The 21,387-nt window shown below is 40.7% G+C and overlaps 1 protein-coding gene, 1 long non-coding RNA gene and 1 pseudogene across 4 annotated transcripts in view; 2 read left to right on the plus strand and 1 right to left on the minus strand.

The window, feature by feature from the left end:
• Positions 1–12,810, plus strand: part of Prdm5 (PR/SET domain 5) — a 222,759-nt gene extending 209,949 nt beyond the window's left edge. For both annotated transcript variants that reach the window (XM_076566884.1, XM_042273429.2), the window contains exons 14-15: positions 2,234–2,338; positions 12,374–12,810. In XM_076566884.1, coding sequence (XP_076422999.1) covers positions 2,234–2,338; positions 12,374–12,538 — 270 coding nt within the window. In that variant the 3' untranslated portion in view covers positions 12,539–12,810. The remainder of the gene's footprint in view (positions 1–2,233; positions 2,339–12,373) is intronic.
• On the minus strand, positions 10,706–19,620 carry LOC121828007 (uncharacterized). Its single transcript, XR_006070392.2, has 2 exons — positions 19,484–19,620; positions 10,706–10,880 (listed from the first exon to the last, which is right to left on the minus strand). It is a non-coding gene; the product is annotated as an uncharacterized LOC121828007 (long non-coding RNA).
• Positions 19,621–19,652: 32 nt separating this feature from the next.
• Positions 19,653–21,042, plus strand: LOC102904900 (transforming protein RhoA pseudogene; annotated as a pseudogene). Its single transcript, XR_013049887.1, has one exon. The product of XR_013049887.1 is annotated as a transforming protein RhoA pseudogene (transcript).
• Positions 21,043–21,387: the final 345 nt, after the last annotated feature.

Consider the following 21,387-nt stretch of genomic DNA (forward strand, 5'->3'; position numbering starts at 1 on the left):
TGATTCTGCCACTCCAGGATTACGGAGTTGGGCTGATAAAAAGATTGCCACCAGTCAGCACCAGTCCCCAGGTCACAATGACAAAGAACAGGCTATTTCTTACAGACTGGGTAATCATTCACAAACAGCATAAATCAAGAACCTAATCATTGTGTCTAGTTAAATCCAGCTGTTGAGTCAGAATGAGTGATTTATTCACGTATTCCTCCATGAGAACATCAGTACCAATTCCCATAGTACTCTGTAGCACCAGATTGTGTTCTCATACTCAGGATCCCTGCAGTGGACAACAGAAGAAAAGCAGCGAAATTATTGAGACTGATGCTATGAATGAGTTCTTACCTAAGAGGGACAGGAAGTTCTGCAGCGTAACAGTATTTCTGTTACTGTAACAAGTGTCTGAGATAATCAACTTAAAGGGAGAAAAGGCTAATTTTGACTCACAGTATTAGAAGTTTTAGTCACTGGACCCTGCTGCTGCTGAGCCCGTCACATGGAGCACATGGTGAAGGCAGCTGCTCACCTTATGGTGTCGAGGAAGCAGAAAGAAAGGAAGGAAGCAGAGCCCGCAGTTCACTCAGGGGATACTCCCCGTCATCTGACTTCCTCCCACCACTCCTAAGTAGTGCCACCAATGGGACTAAGCCTTCCACACGTGGGCCCTTATGGAGGACTAACCCAAATCATGGCAAGTGGCATGAAAACATGCTTACACATTCTAGCCACACGGGCATGTAAATTGCTTTGTTGATCTCCTTGGGAAGGCAGGCGATCATTCAGCCTCAAGTCTATTAACTTGACAGAAGTCACAGCATCTTATGGCTTTCTAAGCTTTCTTCACTATAATAAAGTTCCTTGTTGACAGTCTCTCTGTAACTGTCTTAGCCTCCATGGTCTGCAGTGAAGCCAAGGGGAAGTGATTAGCAAGTAAAATTTTAATTCTCTGGTACCCTGGGCCATATGCATGGATTCTTGTTGCACAGGAAGGGGAGGCCTGCCTGTACTGGGGAATGTTCCGGGGACAACGAAGACCTCACGGTTCTCAGAGAAAGGGGTAGGAATAGGAACACACATCTCCTGGCATCACACATTGCACCCACAGCATCCAGCCTGGGCACTTGTCTACCTGTGCTTGGCTAATGAGGGTTGATGTTTTTGCAAAGAAGCAGGTTAGGAGTAATGAGGAGTGAGTAGGAAGCGGGCATGGGTTCTTTTTCAGAAAGAGAATGCATGTGTCTCCCCATCCTCATTTGTCCGCTTCTCTATAGGGACTTGTTCCTGCCTGTCATTTAAGAGACTCGCTGGATTGGGAAATCTCCAGTGTGCTCTCTCCTGCTGTTCTATAGATTGGAATCCTTTAAAGGAGGCCATTAGGTGACTAGAAAATGTGGGCACTTTTCTCCCTTTTGAGATGCAAACTTAAGAGCCCCTAACAGAAAAATGAGAAAAGTCTCACTTAGAAATATTCATTTAGATTTAATAAAAAACTCTCTACCAGGAAGAAAAGTTTGGTAATCAAGATTAAAAATACATCAATCAAAGGTGAATTCTAACTTTTAAAATTTATCATCAAACCTACATAGAAATTTTGGTTCTCTAGTGCCTATGGTGAGACACTTTGAGCAGCCTTGGTGCAGGGAGGAGGGGCTTGGACCTGCCTCAACTGAATGTACCAGGTTGTACTGACTCGGAGGAGGTGGGAAGGGGGGGGTGTTGGGGGGAGGGAGGCTGAAGATTGAAAAAAGGAAGGACATGGGAATCTGTGGTTGATACGTAAAATGAATCGAAAAACTCTTAATTTAAAAAAAAAAAGAAATTTTAGTTCTGAAATAATCAATTCAGAGATTATAGTGATTGCCTCATTGATCTGAGTGAGCCCTCAGCTTTCTTTGGTGACAATACCCAAAAATGCCATAGTAAAATTTTATGGTGCCTCTAAACTGAAAGAAATAATTAAAAATTGGATCATAACATCCAAGGTATTAGTGGAGGACAGGCACTGTCTTGTCCTTGTCACTCACTGTCAACCAGGAGATTACAGTGTCCAGGAATGGTAATCAGTGTTTCCTGCGAGGTTCTGAAACAGCTCAGCTCTCCCCTGTGCATTAGCTGCAGCACCTGCAAGCCTCAGATGGCATCTTCCATCTTGACACGCGCCTTTCCGTGGAGCTTCAGCAGCCAGCCCGTCCCTCAGTCCCTGACATTCTTGCTGCTCTCTTTTCTTTGCCTACAGGAGAAGCCATACCAATGCTCAGAGTGCAGCAAGGCCTTCAGCCAGAAGCGGGGCCTCGATGAGCACAAGAGGACGCACACAGGAGAAAAGCCCTTCCAGTGCGATGTGAGTTGGGATTCTTTTTCCTTCCCTGATACTCTGCAGTACCAGGAGGGCTGTCTGTTCCTGTTGTGTGCGTGTGCGTGTGTGCATGCGTGCATGTGTGTGTGTGTGTGTGTGTGTGTGTGTGTGTGTGTGTGTTGATGCCTTATGCCACTTGTAACTCTGGGCTGCATGTTCGGGGCACCCATATTTTATTCAGTACGCTTTACTAGCAGCAAATAAACTGTGATTTTCTTCAGGATATCTTCCAATGCTTGATTCCATGGAGCTGTTAGACTTCCGGGGTGTAAAGTGGGGATAGTTTGAGGCAACTCAGGTGTCTGCCCAAGTCTGTGAAAGTTAGTGACAGTTGAACCAATAGAGTGGATATGGTCAAAATATATTGTATGTGTGCCTGAAATTCTTTTTAAAAATCAGACTGTAAAAAATATATTTAGCCGCCTTTAATCCCAGCACTCGGGAGGCAGAGGCAGGCGGATCTCTGTGAGTTCGAGGCCAGCCTGGGCTACCAAGTGAGCTCCAGGAAAGGCGCAAAGCTACACAGAGAAACCCTGTCTCGAAAAACCAAAAAAAAAAAAAAATATATATATATATTTAGCTACTCATAGATGTTAAATACAAACTGACTTTTCAGAGTATGTATATAAATTCCTTTAGGTTAAATAATGCTACTTAGGACATTTCCTATTTAGGATATTTGAATTGAACTGAAATAATTTGGCATAACTGTTCACATTATTTTTGAAAGGGAGAAGTACTACTGTCCTTAGTAAACTTAAAAAGAACATTGATGGGGGAAATGATGTTTTTCCTCCACTGGTTGAGTCAGCTGATCAACCCAAGTGTTAGAGAAGGCACCAGGGTGCCTGTTCTTGACACATAAATATAAAAAAGAGCATCAGTGGAAGTTAGAGTGAGAAGAAACACTGAAGTTGTAATGTGTGAAATAGCTCAGTACAAATTCACTGTAAATGCTGAGTTCACTCAAGAGTGTAATCATCCCATGGGCATGTTGCAGCAGGGATCATATGGTGCGAGGAACCCCAGTGAAGGGAAACTCAGAAACACGGGACCCTGTCCTGTGAAACTTCACTGTAGGCTAAAGCAGCAATGTACTCGTACTCATAAAAATAACTTCTTCTCCAGCACACTTTAAGAAAAGCCACCTGTAGCAAGAGAAATGCGTAAGAATAGGACATGGTCCTGAACTGGAGCTAGCTTAATAATTTCAATTAGTTTAATTCTTTTATAGATACAGAACCTATTGAAGTGCCTTATTGTACTACACAAATAACTGCTTCAGGCCTGAACTGATCTGTCAGTGGCATATGGACACCTTGTTCAACCCACCACCATACTCAACCCACTTCTGACATGTGCCGGATATTTTTGTTGAACATATCTCTGGGTGAATTGATCTATGGTGTTACTTGTTTAGCTGTAACTTACAAGCTATTTTTTCCTGTCTCCATCTCTCTCATTTACTCCTAAGAGTCAAAACTCCCCAGTTATAAGCGCCTCCTAAACTTCTCTGGTGTGCAGCCTGCTCAGTGGAACGGAGGCTGTCACTGCTCCAAAATCACCTCCTCTTGACTTTATTCTTAACCTGCTCCTCTGTCTCTTCCTCTATCCTTAGCCAGGGAACTCCCAGATCCATTACTTCCTCTGAATTTCTGTTCATATTAGCAACTGGAGCCCTTACCTTTCCTCATCACTTCAGAAGTCCGGTGTGTTCCCCTGGGCACCTTCCACATGATAATTTGAGACCTTTTTAAAAGTTAAAAGATTTATTTACTTACCTTGTGTGTTTGTATGCATGCGTAAAGGCGTGCCATGGTGTAGGTGTAGAGGTCAGAGGGCAACTTGTGGGACTCCACACTCCTTCCACCATGTGGGTCCTGTGCTGGCTAATCTTGGTTGTCATCTTGATTACATCTGGAATTAACTAAAATCAAAGCCCCTGAGGACACCTGTGAAAGATTTCCTTCCTTAGATCATTTGAGGTGGGAAGCCTCACCCTAAATCTAGGCCACTCCTTCAGGTGACAGTGCGCATAGAAGGACATGGGGGAAGGAAGCTTTTGCTTCTGCCTGCTTGCCCTCACTCTTGCTGGAAAGTTTGTCTGTCCTGATGCAGAGGCATTTCTTTCCCTGCACTAGCACCCACTTCTTCAGGACTCCAATGCACTCTGAAAACTAGCAGCTCTCTAGGACTTCCTTGGGACTCTAGCACCAAATTGGGACTGCTGAGATTTGGCCTTTCCATAGGAGACACCATACACACACACACACACACACACTTGTGTATGACGTACATGTATGTTATATATTTGTTCATTTGATCAGTTCTGTTTCTTTAGTGGATCCTGATTAATACAGACCTGGGGGTAAAGCTTAGCTCATAAAGCTTTGCAGCAAGTGCTGTTGAGCGGTCTTCCTGACTGTGAAGGGTTTGCTTAACTTAAAGTAGCCATTTTAAAACGTGGAGTTTGGTGGCATTTAGTACATTATCCTTGTTGTGTAATCATATTTATCCAGTATCAAAGCATCTTTTCTTTGCACCAAAATAAAAAACCAACCCAGTTAAGCTGCTTTCTCCAATTCCTCTAGTCCCCAATGATCACTAATCTGCTATAATTTTTTTTTTAGATTTCCCTTTCCTGGATATTTAATATAAATGAGTTTATGCAATAACTGACATTTGAGACTGACTTCCGTTTTTTAGGATGGATCCACAGTGTGGCATGCGTCTGCAGGCCATTCCTTTCCATGGCTGATGATACCCTGGTGTGTTTATCTATCAAATGTGCTTAACCATCTGTCCATCAGTAGTCACTTGGTGTTTCTGCTTTTGCTGTTTTTACCTATTGGCTGTAGCAGGCACAAGTGTACATGAATTTGTTTTCATTTTGGGAGGATAGAATTCTGGGCTGTGTAATAATTTGGTGCTTATTCGTTTTTAATTGAAAATATTTTTTCTACAGCATTCTGATCAAGGTTTTCCCTCCCTCATCCCCACTCAGATCTTCCTCACCTTCCCACCACCCATCCAGTTCCATGCCTTCTCTCTCTCTCTCTCTCTCTCTCTCTCTCTCTCTCTCTCTCTCTCTCTCTCTCTCTCTCTCTCTTCCCTCTTCCTCCTTCCTTCCCTCCCTCCCTGTCTCTCAAACAAATAAGCCAATAAATACTAAAAATATAAACCACATATACACACACACAAATCCACAAAATTGGAAACCATAATATGCAAACAAAGTAAAAGTAAAATAAAAAAGGCCTGGAAAAGTATTGAGATAAAACATTTTGCAAAATATCACAGAGCTTCTTTTGTGTTGGCCATCTACTGCTGGGCATGGGGCCTCCCTTGAGTGTGGTTTGTACACCCTGTTAGTCATAGGAGCTGAACCATGTTATATTCTTGTCAGTGGAGTATAAGGATCCAGTCTTCTCCCATCTATGCATACATTTTCCCTGTTTTTGTTTGTTTTTTCTTTTTCAAAAGTATAGCCATCCTGCTAAGTGTGAAGTATTTCACTGTGGTTTTGAATTTACCCAAGTTCTAATGAAGTTAAGTGTCCCTGTGCTTGTTGGTTAGTTTTCTGTCTTGGGGAGAAGTGTTTGCTCAGATGCTAATTTTAAAACTATGTGCTTAGGCTTTTCTTTGTTGAGTTGTAAGAATTCTGTGTAAAATCCTGGATATTATTGCATGCGATGCAAATATTTTACTTTGAATAAATACTTAATTCTGGAAGTATTCTTTCTGACTTTCTGATAACATTCTAGGCACAAACATTTTGATGTTATGTTCATTTTATATTTTTCAGAATTTTATCATAATTTTGTGTTATATATAAAATTTGTTGCCCAGTCCAAGGTCTTTTTGTTTTTATCTGAACATTCTATCATTTCAGCTCTTATATTTAGGTCTTGGATCTATTTTGAATTGATTTTTTTATATAGAGTCTATTAGGGATCCATTCTGTTTGTCTTCCACCTTTATATACAGTAGTAAATGTGAGGGTTTTTAAAAACCTTTTTATTAATTCTTTACATCATACATCCCAATCCCACTCATCTCCCCATCCCTCCATATCTACCCTCTGCCCTTAAAACCACCCCATCCAAATAAAATGAAACAAAACAAAACAAATCTCACCATGGTCTCTGTGGTGAGTCACAGTGTGTCACACAGTCTACCCTGTTGCCCAAACAGCTTTACTTGCAAGCGTTCATTGCAATGGGTCATTGGTCTGGTTCCAGGCCTCTGGCTTCTACTATCACTACTAAGATTCTCACTGGGACTCCTCTCAGATATCCTGTTGTTGTCTTATGTCATGGAGATCATGTAGCCCTGGTTCTACAGGACTGGCCCTTTCAGGCACTCCAACAGTTTATGGATTGCATAGGTGTTGGGGTGGGCCAACTCAAAGTCCTGGATCTAGCCCTGGGTGGTAGCTGAGTTGGTCAGCCTTCCTGTTTTCTACACCTCACCATGGGGGCCAACTATCCCCCACTTTGCCCAGGTGAGGGGCAGACCAGTTCTCCTACTTCTCTCTACTCCTGGTGGCAAGGGGCAGGCTGGTTCTCTGGTGCTCACATCTTTGAGGCCAGCTCTCACCCATGCCACCAAGGCCAGTTCTCCACACTGCTGCAGCAACGGGCAGGGCCACATCACCTGTTCTCATGTCCTCTGGGCCTACTCTCCAGCCCCCATGCCACCAGGACCAACTCTACTGTGCTGCCCAGGCAAGGTGTGCTCTGGAGTGCTGTAGCCAGTGACGAGTGGGTCCAGCTCACCAGCTCTCATGCTTTTGGGACCAGCTCTACTGTGCTGCCCAGGCAAGGGGCAGAACAAGCTCTCCCATACGTATGCTCTAGGGCCTGCTCACTTGCCTGGTGGTTGGCAGCATCCTCTGGGGTGTCTTCTGCCCCACACCTCTCAACGAGTGGCAGGTCTCTTCTGCCCTCTTGGCCTTAAATATGAGTTTGTAATAAACACCTTTGGTTATACTGACAAGTTTTTTTAAAGTGGATGTTTGTTTTTAAAACCAACAAACAATCCTGAATTTTATCAAATGCCCTTTCAATATCTGTATGTTTGTCTTTTTATTTGTTCTACTAATATGACATGTTCCTCTGTTTGCTTTCCTATTTGAAACACCATTGCAATCTTGAAATAAACCCTACTTGGCCATGGCTTACAAGCCATTTAATAGAGAGTTACATTAAATGTGATTGTTTCTTTGTGTGTGTGTGTATGTGTATCTGTGTATTTGTGTGTGTGTGCACGTGTGTGCATCTGTGTATTTGTGTGTGTGTGTACTTTTGCATCTAGATCCATAAATGTTGACCTCTACTTTTCTTTCTTTCTAATATCTTTATCTGGCTTTGGTGACAAGGCTATGCTAACTACAGGTAATAAGTTTTCAAAGTGCCCTTCTCGCTGCAGGAAAGTGACATTGCTGTAACTCCGAATAATTGGTAGAATTCATCCATGGGGTCCATTAGTCCTAGACTTTCTTTATTAATATTTTTTATTTGATTCAATGTCTTGATGTTGATGTTGAGTTGTTGTTTTCATGTTTTCTTAAGTGAGTTTGGTAATCTGACAAACAGTAAAATAAAATCCACTTACCTACTTGACTGACAGTGAACTGTGGTTGCTGGGTTTTCCATATTATCCACTGGACTGTCTTGCTGGCTCTTATTTAGTTACTTTTTTATATACTACAAGTTCTGTGAAAGTAGGAGTTTTTAAATTGTTGGTTTCTGTGTTTATAAGCCTAGAACTAAGCCTTAGATATAGAAAGCATGCTGTAGGTATTTTTAAGAATGAATTCTTGAATGAATGAACGGCTGTCCTAATTCATGTCCAAATCATGTCTGGCTTAGAGAGGACCAGTTAATAGACCTCCTGATGGTAGCTTTTGCCCTTCTGGTTGCTGACTGAATGTCATTTGTCTTAGTCTCTGTTAGAATGCTTCAGTGAATTCCTACCAGTTCCAAGCTATGTTGCCACTTTATTTTAGGATTATTCAGATCCTCAGACTTTATTCCCAACCTTCAACTCGAGCTTCTTTTCCAGTCTTTTCTCTAATGACTTCTAAACCTTTCTTCCATCAAGTAAACAGTGTTTGCACAGCCTCAGTTCCCTGCTTGTCCTCTTCTCTCCTGGCAGTGCCCCTCCTCTCTTGGAGATAATCCTTTTCTATCCCTGCCATGTGCTTCCATCCACATCCAGGTCTTGTGGCCCCACTTTGTAAAGCTTGTCCCAGTTTCTTCTAGACACTGAGTGTGCTCACATCTGTGCCTCTCCTGGCACAGAGCTAACATCCCTACAAGTATTTATCCTAGATTACTGACTACCAGAGAAAGATAGTGTGTCCTTTGTCATTTTATTACATCAAGTGCTACATGCATTCATTGTGTTATAAGTATTTTTAACTCAAGTTTATATACAATTCCCATTCCCAACTCTGAAAGTATTTCCTTTTCAGTATCTTGTTTCACTATATTCTAAAAGAAAATCAGTCTGCCTCTCTCTTAGAGTAATAGTTAAAAGTGAAGCTTTCCCATTTTTGGTATTTGAATCGGTACTAAGTCAAGACAGGGTAGGGAGTCCCTGGTGGAAGGGAAGAAAAGGAAGTGTCTCTGTTGCACAGTTTAACTCTCTCTTGCCTCTCTTGTTTTCAGTGTGACTATAAATGACCTAGCATGGGGCTGGTTTATTCTGAGCATCATCAGAGTCTTTTAATGGCTGTACTTAAGCTAATGAATGCGAATATTTTCACATCTAAGTAGTCCTTTTCCCAAGTGTGACATCAGCTGCTCTCCCCTGCCATATAAAGCTCTACTCAGGCTCTCAAAGAACAGTCTCTCTTGGGTTGTTTCTATCTCTTCTCCTATGTGGATCCTCTGGACTTCCTTAGTTCTCAGCCAGTATCAAAAACTTCAGACAAAACACAGACAAACAAACAAATAAAAACCAAACTTCACCATCTTGCTCAGCTTCCTTTACATTCTCTCCAATTGCCATTGCTGTAATTTCCCCATGGAGACTGAGGAAGTGGACTCGTAGTTTGTATCCTAACCTTTCACAAGAGTGAGCCCAAATATCTGGAAACCCTGATATTTTCTAAGTCACTGTTGTTCCTTAAAATGATATGAGTCGGACCAATGGGAAAAACAACATTCCATTCCTATATCTCAACTTAAAGTGAGAATCTTCAGTTGATACTGGGATTTGCCCTGGGGATTTGCCTCTGGGGAAGCATAGACTGAGTGCAGACTGCCTGGCTTCAGTTCTCGAAATCACTTTCTGTTGCTGGGAAATCTGGTTAACCTCCATTTCTCTCTGTGAAAATGAGGATACCGTATCAATAGCCACTCAAAGGTACATCTATGGGCACTGAGTGAAGCAATGTGCAGAAATCACTAAGAGGACATTCTGGCCAGTCGTGAAATCCATGCTTGGCCCAAAATGGACAAGTGAACAAGATGGTACCCCTTCTGTCATTATAGAGATCACTTGAGGCATATAACATTAGATAAATAAACATTGATAAATACCTAATTGCTGGTTATGATAAAAACTGAAAAGGGGAGGTATATCACTGAACAGCTCTGGAAGAATAGTTAGAAAGGAATTATCTGTGCTTATGTATCTCTGTATTTTCTCTGTGTTTATTTATCTGTTTAGCTTAAAAGATGAGGAGTCAGCCACTAGGATGAGAGCATTTCAGGAGGGCAAACAGCATAGTTGGAGGCTCCAGGGGTAAGGAGTCCTAGGGAGAGGGAGCCCGGTGAGAGAGACAGAGTGGAGTGCAGGGTGGCAGTGGCTGGAGAACTCAAGGTTTCCACCATGGGAAGGGACTGACTCGATGTCAGTCTGTAAGAAGACTCTACAAGCAGGGTGCTCTTTGCTTTGACATGGGTTTGGAGAAGGGGCCCGAGAAATAGGACGTGGCAGATAAATTCTAAAGTTATCTTTTAAATGAGCATCAATTTGAAGCTACACTTACAAAACAATTGGGTACTTATTTCATATTAAGGTACTTGCCATAAACATACACTTTAGTTTCTTTGAAATTACTCATAGTTTTTGAGGTATTTATATTGCCCATAGGAGCCACCCATAAATATATATATTCATGTGTGTATGTATATGTATATATATTTATATACATGTATATGTATAGATAGATACAGATATGTATATATGTATGTGTATCTGTATTCCCTTCTCCCTTCTGTCATCTGCCACATTTCATTTTTGTAACTTCAACTAATATTTATAGATTAATGACACTTTACCTTTAAGTTCCCTATGCTAGTAAGGAGATATATCCAGAAAAATCACAGAGATCAGTCATTAAGCTGAGGGTAAATGTTTCGCAGGAAAAGTAACAGCTGCTTTGAGAACAAGAATCCCAGTGGGCAGGCAAGTGTCACCACTGCTCTTGAATAGCTGTGTCCTCTTTCAAGTTCCCCCTTGTGGTAGCTGTCCACTTCATGTCTTCTTTCCAATATGCTGATGATACTGCTTGCTAGGGAAGATGAAAGGAAAACTTAGCCTAGCATTTAGTGAGTGTCTACAATATAACTCCAATTTGTATAAACTTTAGACCACATTTAATCTTAAACCCTGCAAGGAATTCACCATTGTTGTGATTTTACTGACGAGGGAAGTGCAGTGAATAGGGATACTTCCCTACGTAAAAGTCCATGCTGGCTCCTCACCAAATACTTAGTTCACAAACACCCTGCCCTCCATCCTGTCACTGATGACCTCATGGCCCTCTGAGTAAATCACCTGAAAGGGACAGAGGGTGACATTTGCTGCGTAAAACCCTAGATTCCAGCACAAGAAAAAGGCTAAAGAGAGGACTGCAGGTATGTGTGGGCAAGGACAGGATTCCTAGGAAAGAAAGTGTGCCTCTGGAGTTCACTTGTTTTCCACCAAGTACCTAGGACCTCTGCATAAATCATGCACCATGGCTCCTGCTCCCAGCCACATTCATGTCTGAACGCTATCTGAGTTTCTTGCTGCTGTGACAGTAAATCCTCCTTCCTACATGAAGCAGAGAGCACACAGTTCTCATTTGCTTCCATCTCTTCACAAACCCCATTCAGAATGCCAGTTTTCTTTAGTGTTTCCTTGCTCGGCATTTATTGTGCTTTTTGTTTCTACTTTACTTCTACAGTATTGAAGTAGATGTTATTTACAAGCAAATGTGTTTTTAAAAAGTATATATAAATGAAAATCTGGAGTAACATCAAACTTGGAATTCCACTTGACTTCCCTCTATGACTGAAGTTATTGTGCCTTCCTTACATGTTGCTACTGTGGTAATTTTCATTACCAGATTGTTTGATGGGGATGTCAAACTAGGCTGTCATGTAGTAGAGTTTATATGAAAGAAACTGCTTATGTGCCTTAGTTAAACAACATACATGCAACAAGAAAGAAAGGAACTCAATACTGGGTAATAAATTTGAATTGTAATACTTACAGCATTGTTAACCAGTCACACCACAAGTGATTATAATGCTTAAAGCATTATTAACCAGTCACATCACAAGCGGTTATAACTCTTAGAGTCTTGGTAGCCAGTCACATCTCAAGTGGGGCTAAATTGAAAACATCACAGTAAAAAATGTCTTGTGTATGTATGCCCTGTGGAGAGATGTCATCTGGGCTGTAAATCACAGCACGTAAAGAGTTGTTATGAGCTGTAAATACACTCTGTTATGCTAAGGAAGGTATGTCCCTAGGAAGCTGTTTCTCTGACATGGTCCAGATCTGGGAGATGAGAGGATGCTTGGGGGTGGTGCAAGCCATGCAATTAAATGCAAGTGATGCTTGAGAACTGCAATTAACTTCTTTGTCTGGGTGTGAAATTCCATTTATTCTGAGAGCAGAGATCGTCCTTAGGCCCACTAGCACATATTTTATAGAGGGAATTTTCATAATATATATTGTATATATGATAGACTGGTTTGTCATCATAAATAAATGGAGTATCTGGTTCTTTTCTAGGTTTGTGACTTGGCTTTTAGCCTGAAGAAAATGCTCATCCGACACAAGATGACTCACAATCCCAACCGCCCGATGGCAGAGTGCCATTTTTGTCATAAGAAGTTTACAAGGAATGACTACCTCAAAGTACATATGGACAATGTCCATGGTGTAGCTGACAGCTGATGGGAGCTGTCAAGGACCCAAACCATGGGGAAGGGCTTCTAATATGAACCCCAGATTCTTCTCACCTGATCACTCAACAGAAATGACCAAAAGCAATGCATTGATCTCACAGTGCTCATTTGCCTATCTTTGAAATTTATAGAGGGACATGAACACAGAAATCTTACTTGTACCAAAAAGAAATGCAAATCAAAAAAATAATACTTTGTAGCTTACAAAATGCTTTAGGTTATGCTTGTGTTCTGGCTGATTAAAAACTAAATGCAAAGTTATGATTCCTGATTTCCTTGTATGGAGTTTATTAACATTCCCTCATTAGGCATTTGTGTTGTTATTCATGTAGGGGGATGAGGGGTGCTCACATGCAAATATGGCTATTGCAGCTGGTTCTTACTAATTCAGACAGAAATCAAGACATCCAAATATTTCTCTGCAGTTACCAATAAGGTCTTGTGTTTTCAAAGTCTCAAGCATGAAAATATGTATAAACAGACAAGGAGTTTCTCCTTTTTAACAGTCCATTTAACAATTACCTTACAATAAAGAGATATTTTAGAACTAGAGAGTCTATTAACATATTGCTCACTTTAGAGAATTCTCAGAACACTGTTTGCACGTATCGTTCAAATGCTTGTTCATGCTGTGGAAATTATATGGTCAGCACAAAAATAATTGCTATAGTGAATATTTATGATACTGGTCATTCTGAATTTTCCTTTCCATCCTTAGATATCAGCAATAACAAGCATACACAGTTAGAAATAGAAACAATGTTATTTCCTCAGTGTCACATCAGTTATGCAGAGATGACCCTGCCCTGCACAAGTTGTTGGCACAGGTACAACTGTCCTCGGAGCCCTGTCTTTCCGATGCGATTCTCACAACACTTTTGAATTATCCTCAGTCATCCCTTGGAATTAGAAATCTGGAATTCAAAAATACAAGTCTGCTCATTGTTACAGATTACATTTATTTCAGCAAAATATTTGACAGCCAGATACAAGGAACAAGTGGTGATGATATAACATAATAAAAATGTCAAAATAATTGAGAGATAGATACAAAACCGAAATGTAAGAAACCCAGCTCATGGACCAATGTGATCAGAACCTATTTAGAAGAGAGGAAAATTGATTAAAAGGAAGTTATTTGGTGGTAAGGAGTTAAGGAGAATAGTTATCCAAGGACTTGGGTGTCTTAGTTTAGAATCACAAACACAAAGATTCACTATGGACATTTAAAGCCTTTGAATATACTATGCTTGCAACTTACTAAGATAACTTTTAAAGAGTTAGAGTTGGGGAGGACTAGACTGAAACAGTGCCTTCTAGAGAGAGAGAAAAAAAAAGAGTCCAAATTGGAAATCTCCATCAAATCTGTCCCTTCAGAACTCAGAATATCATGCCAAAGAGGAGGCAAAAAGATTGTAAGAGTCAGAGAGGGGATGGAGGACACAAAGAGAACATGGTCCTCTGAATCAACTAAGCAAGGTGCATATGAGCTCATAGAGACTGAATCAGCAAGTATAGGGCCTACATAGGTCTACACCAGGTCCTTTGTATATATATATACATACTTAATGTATATTTAATATATACTATTATATATACTATATATATATACTATATATATACTAAATATATACTATATATATTTACTATATATATATACTATATATATACTAAATATATACTATATATACTATATATACTATATATAGTATATATATACTATATACTATATATATACTATATATATACTAAATATATACTATATATACTATATATATACTAAATATATACTATATATACATACTAAATGTATATTTAATATATACTATTAAATTAGTGTTTTTATGGGACTCCTGACTATGAGAATGAGTGGGGTCTATGACTCTTTTGTCTGCTCTTGGGACTCTTTTCCCCATGTTGGGGTGTAATATCCAACTTCAATATGAAAAATTTTGCTTCATCTTATTATATTTTAATTTATCATGTTTGGTTGTTAACTCTTAGAAGCCTGTTCTTTTCTAAGGAGAGACAGAAAGGGAGTGAATCTGGAAGGGAGGGGAGATGAGTAGGAACTGAGAGGAGGAGAGGGAGGGGAAACTACAATCAGGATATATTATGTTAGAAAATAATCTATATTCAATAAATGAAAAAAATCTGAGAAACAAGGTAACAATGAAGAAAGGGATACAAGTAGAAACCTTTTTAGTATACTCATTTCTAGTATTTATGGTGCAATTGTGTTCTCACTTCTTTTTTTCTCTGCCTTTAGTCATGTTTGTCCCTGGAGCCATGTAAAGACCTGGTACCACATCTTCCTCCTGGCTATTATGTTCTTTCTGCCTCCCCTTTCCATGGTGCTCTCTGTGCCTTATAGTATGTAATATAGATGTATCAATTTGGGCTGAGAATTCACCTTATTCTAAGCACCTTTGCCAGTGATGAGTCTCTGCAGTAAGTACTACCCACTGTAAAGATAAATTTCTCTGACCAACGATGACATCAGCAATAAGCTATAGATTTAAGCATAAGTATTTAGAAAGCAATTTGACAGACATCATGTTCATGTATCAAAACAATAGCAGTAGCTTCTCTACTGGGACCTACAGTTTCCAGAGCCACTCAGTTTGCAATACCAGATGTGAATTTCCTCCTGGGGAGTGGGTCTTACGTCCAGTCAGAAAGTCATTGGTTATACCAAGAGTAGCTGTGCCACGACTGCACTAGTGGGCACATCCTGCCTGGCATGCTGATAGGATATCATGCAGTTTTCCCTGGAATCTACTTGACTTTCAAATGAACATCAGCAGTTACACTGAATTGGCTGGTGTTCTACGGAGGACAACCTGGTATTAAGTCTACAGTGTCAGGCCTTCATCTGATTTAAACCTGGTGATGATAAATTTCATGTTATGTGTACAACAGCACATATTCACTGAAAACACCACTCACTCAGGGCCTCCAACAGAGTGAGGTGTTGTAAACATCTTCCCTGTGGGCATAGGGTGCTGTTCTCCTGAACTGTGAGCAGCTATGATTAGCTGTGCAGGGTAGGTTTATATCTGCTTGACACAAGCTAGTTATCCAAGAGGAGTGAATTGAGAAAATGCCTGTACAGGACGGGGCTGTAGACAAACTTAATTAATGATTGATGTGGGAGGGGCTAGCCCATTGTGAGTGGTGCCACTTCTGGGCTGGTGGTCCTGGGTTCTGTAAGAAAGCAGGGAGAACAATCCATAAGGATCAATCCAGTAAGCAACACTCCTGTGTGGACTCTGCATCAGCTCCTGTCTCCTGGTTCCTGGCTTGACTTCTTTCAGTGATGAACTGTGACATGGAAATGTAAACAAAATCAACCCTTTCCTCCCAAAGCTGCCTTAGGAATGCTGTTTCATCACAGCGATAGAAACCTTAAGTTAGACATTGACTAAAGGAGGAATGTATAGGATTGGATCCATTAACTTTCCATCAGTGGAATGAGGAAGGGGCTCATGAGGATCTGACCTTATCCAAGGATTCACAGTTAATGGTTACCAGAGGAGAGTGCTCAGCAGGCCATAGCCATCCCTAAAGACATATAGAAAGTTTGCTGTTGCTGAATGGAAAGAGACATTTTTCCTTTGGCGATATAGCTACCCATGATTCTGTAGTTGTGCAGTGTCTCCTGCTTCTGTAAGTAACACCTCGCCCACACTTTTGTAAGTAACTATAATTCAGTTACTATAGTAACAACTATAGTTCTTTCGCCATCTTAGACTTGTGTGGAATCATTTCTTTCCTTCTGTAGTGGCACCTTGTCTGGGATGAGAAGATGCTTGGTTCATGTTTCCCCATGAAAAGACCACACAACAAATTAAAGACCTACATATGGTACCTAAACAATAATGTGATAAGAAAACATACATGGAAATCTTTGTCACTGGAATTTGCAATGATTTCTTGTCTTGACATTGATACCAAAAATTCAGGCAACAAAGGGAAAATAAACAAATGAAACCACATCAAAATACAAACTACACATCAAAGGAAGCAAAGAGAAAGGGGAGCCTACAGTCTGAATATGGAGTCAACATCATAATACATATATAAAATCTCTTACAATTAAATAAGAATAGAAAATATTCCAACTGAAAAATGGGCAAAAATCTTGAGGACACATATCTCCAAAGATATCCAAAACCAATAAGCACCCAAAAAGATGCTCAGTGTTACTAATCATGAAGAAATTCAAATCAATACCACAGTAAGGTATAAAGTCATACCAGTTAGGGTTGCCATCATTAAAAAGGAAAGAAAATAGAAAATAACAAATGCTGGTGAAGATGTAGAGAAATTGGAATTCCTGTAGTATAGGAAAGGTAATATATCCACCATAGAAGATTGTATGGATATTCCCAAAACCATGAAAAATAAAATTACTGCATGATTCATGATCTCACTTCAGAGTATATAGCTATCTGATAACTCTATTTTGTACTGTACCTGAGAGTGAGTAATTTATAGTGAATGGAAATTTGTTTCTTATGGTTTTGGAGGTGTGGAATGCCAAGTTTAAGATCGTGGCATCTGTGAGGACATTCTTACACTGTTATGATGGAGTGCAGAAAAGGTGATGAATTAGAAAAAAAGAGATCTGTCTCACAAAAATGCCACTATTGATTAGGGCAGAGACTCCATGCCCTAGTCATCTCCTCAGTAGTCCCCCTCTTAATACGGTCAGTGGCAGTTACATTTCTACAGGAGTTTCAAAGTGAAAACCATTCAAGCAATAATAATACAAAAGAAATGGAAATGAGATCTTGAAGCAATATCTAAGGCCCTTTCAAGACAGCACTATTTCCAACAGATAGCCAGATGCAAATCTAATATCTATTGGTGAAGAAATAAAGAAAACAGAGTTAATCCTCAACAATAAGAAAACTGAGTCAGAGACAAGAGTCAGAAATGGCTGGGCTGTTCCATTTGCAGAAGCTAAGAGGGAACAATAAGAGCTTAGATACACGAACACTGGGGATTTCAAGCCTCAGTTCTCCCCCACCCCTCCACTAGAAAAACAAATGATTAAGAAAGGACAAGTGAGGAGCCAGTGTAACTCACATTCAGATCCATGGACACTGATCTACTTGGGTGGGAAGTGTAATCATGCTGAAGAGCAAAGTCAGGCATCTTTAGGCTGCAGTGGGTGCTAGTAAGAGGGGAGATAAGAGACCAGCAGGTGCTCTAGGGCAGAACAAGGACAGCAGAGAAATCAGAATCACAAGAGTGTCCTGAGCCCTGCACTGCAAGAGAAGGCTGCTTTAGTCTGAGTGTTCTGTGTTCTCTGAAAGGCCTGGAAAGCTCTCCCACATCACACCTACACAGGTAGAACATCTGTCCTATAGTGGGACATGCTGATGTGTATGGCAGTATGAGATGGGGGTAAGACATTTCTTGAATTTCCAAGCCTTATATACACAAAAACGTTGGCAGAAATTCTTCCCAGGCCCCCAGAAAGAAAGGCCTGAGGTGAGGTAGCTGTGGCTTGTTTTGGTTCTCTGATCTTCCAGTTCACCCCAATACCTGGCTCAGATTTGACTATATTAATAAGACCATCTAAGATTTCTGCTACAAGTAACTTCAGTTTTAGAGAAATAATTTAGAAGTCATCAGAATGAAATCAAAATTTGGCATACAGCAACACAGTTCTAAGAGGGATATATATATACATACATACATATATATATATATATATATATATATATATATACATATATATTCAGAAAAATCTCCAATAACTTAATGATCTTAATGATGTTCTCATGGTTGCAGGAAAACAAGCCAAACCTAAAGTCAAAGAATGGAAAGAAATAATGAAGACCAAGGCAGAGACTGGTAAAAACAGTGACTAAAAAGCAATGTGAAGAATCAATGAAACTAGGAATTGGTTCTTTGAAAAGATAAACAAGAATGACAAAATATTAACAAAATTAGCTAAAAGAGAAAACAAAATTAGTAAAAAAAAAAAAAAAAACTAGAGATGAATATGGGTATATTATAGCGGATTTCAATGAAATTTGGAGACTCGTTGGGGATCATTCAGAAAACATGGTACCCGGTCCTGAACTCATTGCATGAGTTGGCTGTTTGAAACCTGGGGCTTATGCAGGGACGCTTGGCTCAGTCTGGGAGGAGGGGACTGGACCTGCCTGGACTGAGTCTACCAGGTCGATCTCAGTCCTTGGGAAAGGCTTTGCCCTGGAGGAGGTGAGAATGGAGGTGTGCTGGGGGGAAGGAGAGGGGGGCAGGAGGGGGGAGAACAAGGGAATCTGTGGCTGATATGTAGAACTGAATGGTGTTGTAAAATAAAATAAAAGGAAAAAAAAGAAAACATGTTTTTTAATGGAAAATCTAAAGCAAATGGGTAAGTTTCTATGCACAAATCACCTACTAAAATTAAGACGTGAGCAAGTTAGAGAGAAGCACAACAAGGAATAGGATTACAGCACTAATGAAGAGCCTTCCAACAAAGAAAAGCCCAGGACTGTAGGGATTCCCTGCTGAATTCTTCCAAACCGTTAAAAAAGAGTTATCTCCATGCCTTTTCAAATGTTTTATGAAATAGAAAGGAAAGGAACACTACTATGAAACCAACACTATCCTGATACCAAAACTAGGTTAAGGACATAACAAAGAAACCCATCCATCAATTTCCTTGATGGACACAGATGCAAATATCCTCAATAAAATGCTTGAAAGTTGAATTCAATGGCCTATTAAAATGAATTATCATCAACTGTGAGCCACGTAGGTTTCATTCCAAGGATACAAGGATGGGTCAATAGCATTTAAATCGATTTAAGGACAGAAATCATACAATCAACTGAAACGAAGGCCTTTGGGAAAATTTAGCATCCTTTATGAGGAGACCATCCTGAAGAAAGTAACAGAATGAATATACCTCAAGAATTCTCATCATGTCCCACGTGGGTGTGACAATGGCTAAAGTACCTTGCTTTCTCTGGGCAGAAGATCTCTCTTGAGCAATCCTCTTGAACGGTGAAAGTGTGAGGGTGTGTGGAGCGGCCAGGCTCGAGCCAAGCTGCACACTCATGCGCATGCGTGCCCCCCTCCCTCCACCACCTGCCTTCCAACACCTTCTTCAGTTGGTTCTGAGTCTACCACCTCCTGCTGAGCTGCGCCTCAGAGGTGGTGACTCTGGACAGGCATCCTCCTCGGTAGTCATCGGTGTAGTCCGAGGGCCTGTGGTCTGAGAAGTCCCGGGGGCTTTTGTACAGCACCAGAAACATCCTAAGCAATGGCATCCATCCGGAAAAAACTGGTGATCGTGGGCGATGGGGCTTGTGGAAAGACGTGCTTGCTCATCGTCTTCAGCAAGGACCAGTTTCCTGAGGTTTACGTGCCCACGGTGTTTGAGAACTACGTGGCCGATATCGAAGTGGATGGAAAACAGGTGGAGTTGGCCCTGTGGGACACAGCTGGACAAGAAGATTATGATCGCCTGAGGCCGCTCTCCTATCCCGACACTGATGTCCTCCTGGTGTGTTTCTCCATTGGCAGCCCTGATAGCTTTGGGAACATCCCGCAGAAATGGACTCCAGAAATCAAGCATTTCTGTCCCAACGTGCCCATCATCCTGGTTGGGAGCAAGAAGGATCTTCGGAATGACAAGCAGACAAGACAAGAGTTAGCCAAGAGGAAGCAAGAGCCGATAAAACTTGAACAAGGCCGAGATTTGGCAAACATCATAGGCGCTTTCGGGTACGTGGAGTGTTCTGCAAAGACCAAAGATGGAGTAAGGATGGTCTTTGAAATGGCCACAAGGGCTGCTCTGCAAACGAATCGAAGGAAGAAAAAGCCTGGATGCTTCATCTTGTGAAGCTTAGTGCAAGTAAAGCCCTGGTGCAGTTAATTTTCAAGTGCTGCTTACTAATCTTATTGTGCTAGCCTTTTTGTTTATTTATATGCTCGAGATAACAAATCAGAAGTCATCTTGATACAAGTGTTTAGAAGGCAACCATGATTACTAAACATGTCCAATCTGTCCAACTTGCCAGGATCCCGATTCTTAACAGCCCATTCTGCATTCCACCTGAAACACCAGGCACCAGTTGAAGAATTTACTATTTCTAGAAAGAGAAACGGCAACTTTGTTAGTAGACTAACTACTTTCTGAAGTGTCCAACCTATCATCTGTCAGCTGCGAAGAATTCTGAGTCACCAGTTCAGACTTTACTGCATAACAACTTTGCCATCTTTATTTTTGTTCAAACCTTTCTCCATGCAGCTGCAGTATACTAACCGATCTGTGATTTCATGTTGGTTACCGTTAGTGTGTGATTAGTGCCATTTAATGTATATTACAGGAATAAGAACATCTACCCCAGACTAGACGTGGCATTTTTGGTATAATTGGATTCCCTAATACTGATATTTGTCATTGCCACAGCAAGTGGTTGAAAGAAAGAATTTGGAAATAAAGTCAAATGGAAAAATTAATTTTTAAAAATTTCCATCTTTACTTTCTCTGATAACATAGAGCCACATCTCCCCCTTTTTAGCCCTTTACACCCAGTACCCTTTTCCAGAACTGAGCTAAGTAAATAGGAATCCAGTCTCACATCTAAGGCAATGGGACTTTGAAGGTGGCCCAGTCTTTCTCAACTGGTACGCAGTGTCTGGGTCTAAGTCACAGTGCCTCCCAGAGGCACTGTTCTGATAGATGGCATGGGATGTGAAGGTGGTCTTTTTCTCCAAGGTGACTGAAGTTTTGTCTGTATGAGTCAATTTTTCCAACTAAAAGAATAAATGCAGTTTTCTAAATGTATGTATGCATGTATGTGT

Source organism: Peromyscus maniculatus, chromosome 3 (genome assembly GCF_049852395.1).
Source record: "Peromyscus maniculatus bairdii isolate BWxNUB_F1_BW_parent chromosome 3, HU_Pman_BW_mat_3.1, whole genome shotgun sequence".
Classification (NCBI taxonomy): Eukaryota; Metazoa; Chordata; class Mammalia; order Rodentia; family Cricetidae; genus Peromyscus; species Peromyscus maniculatus.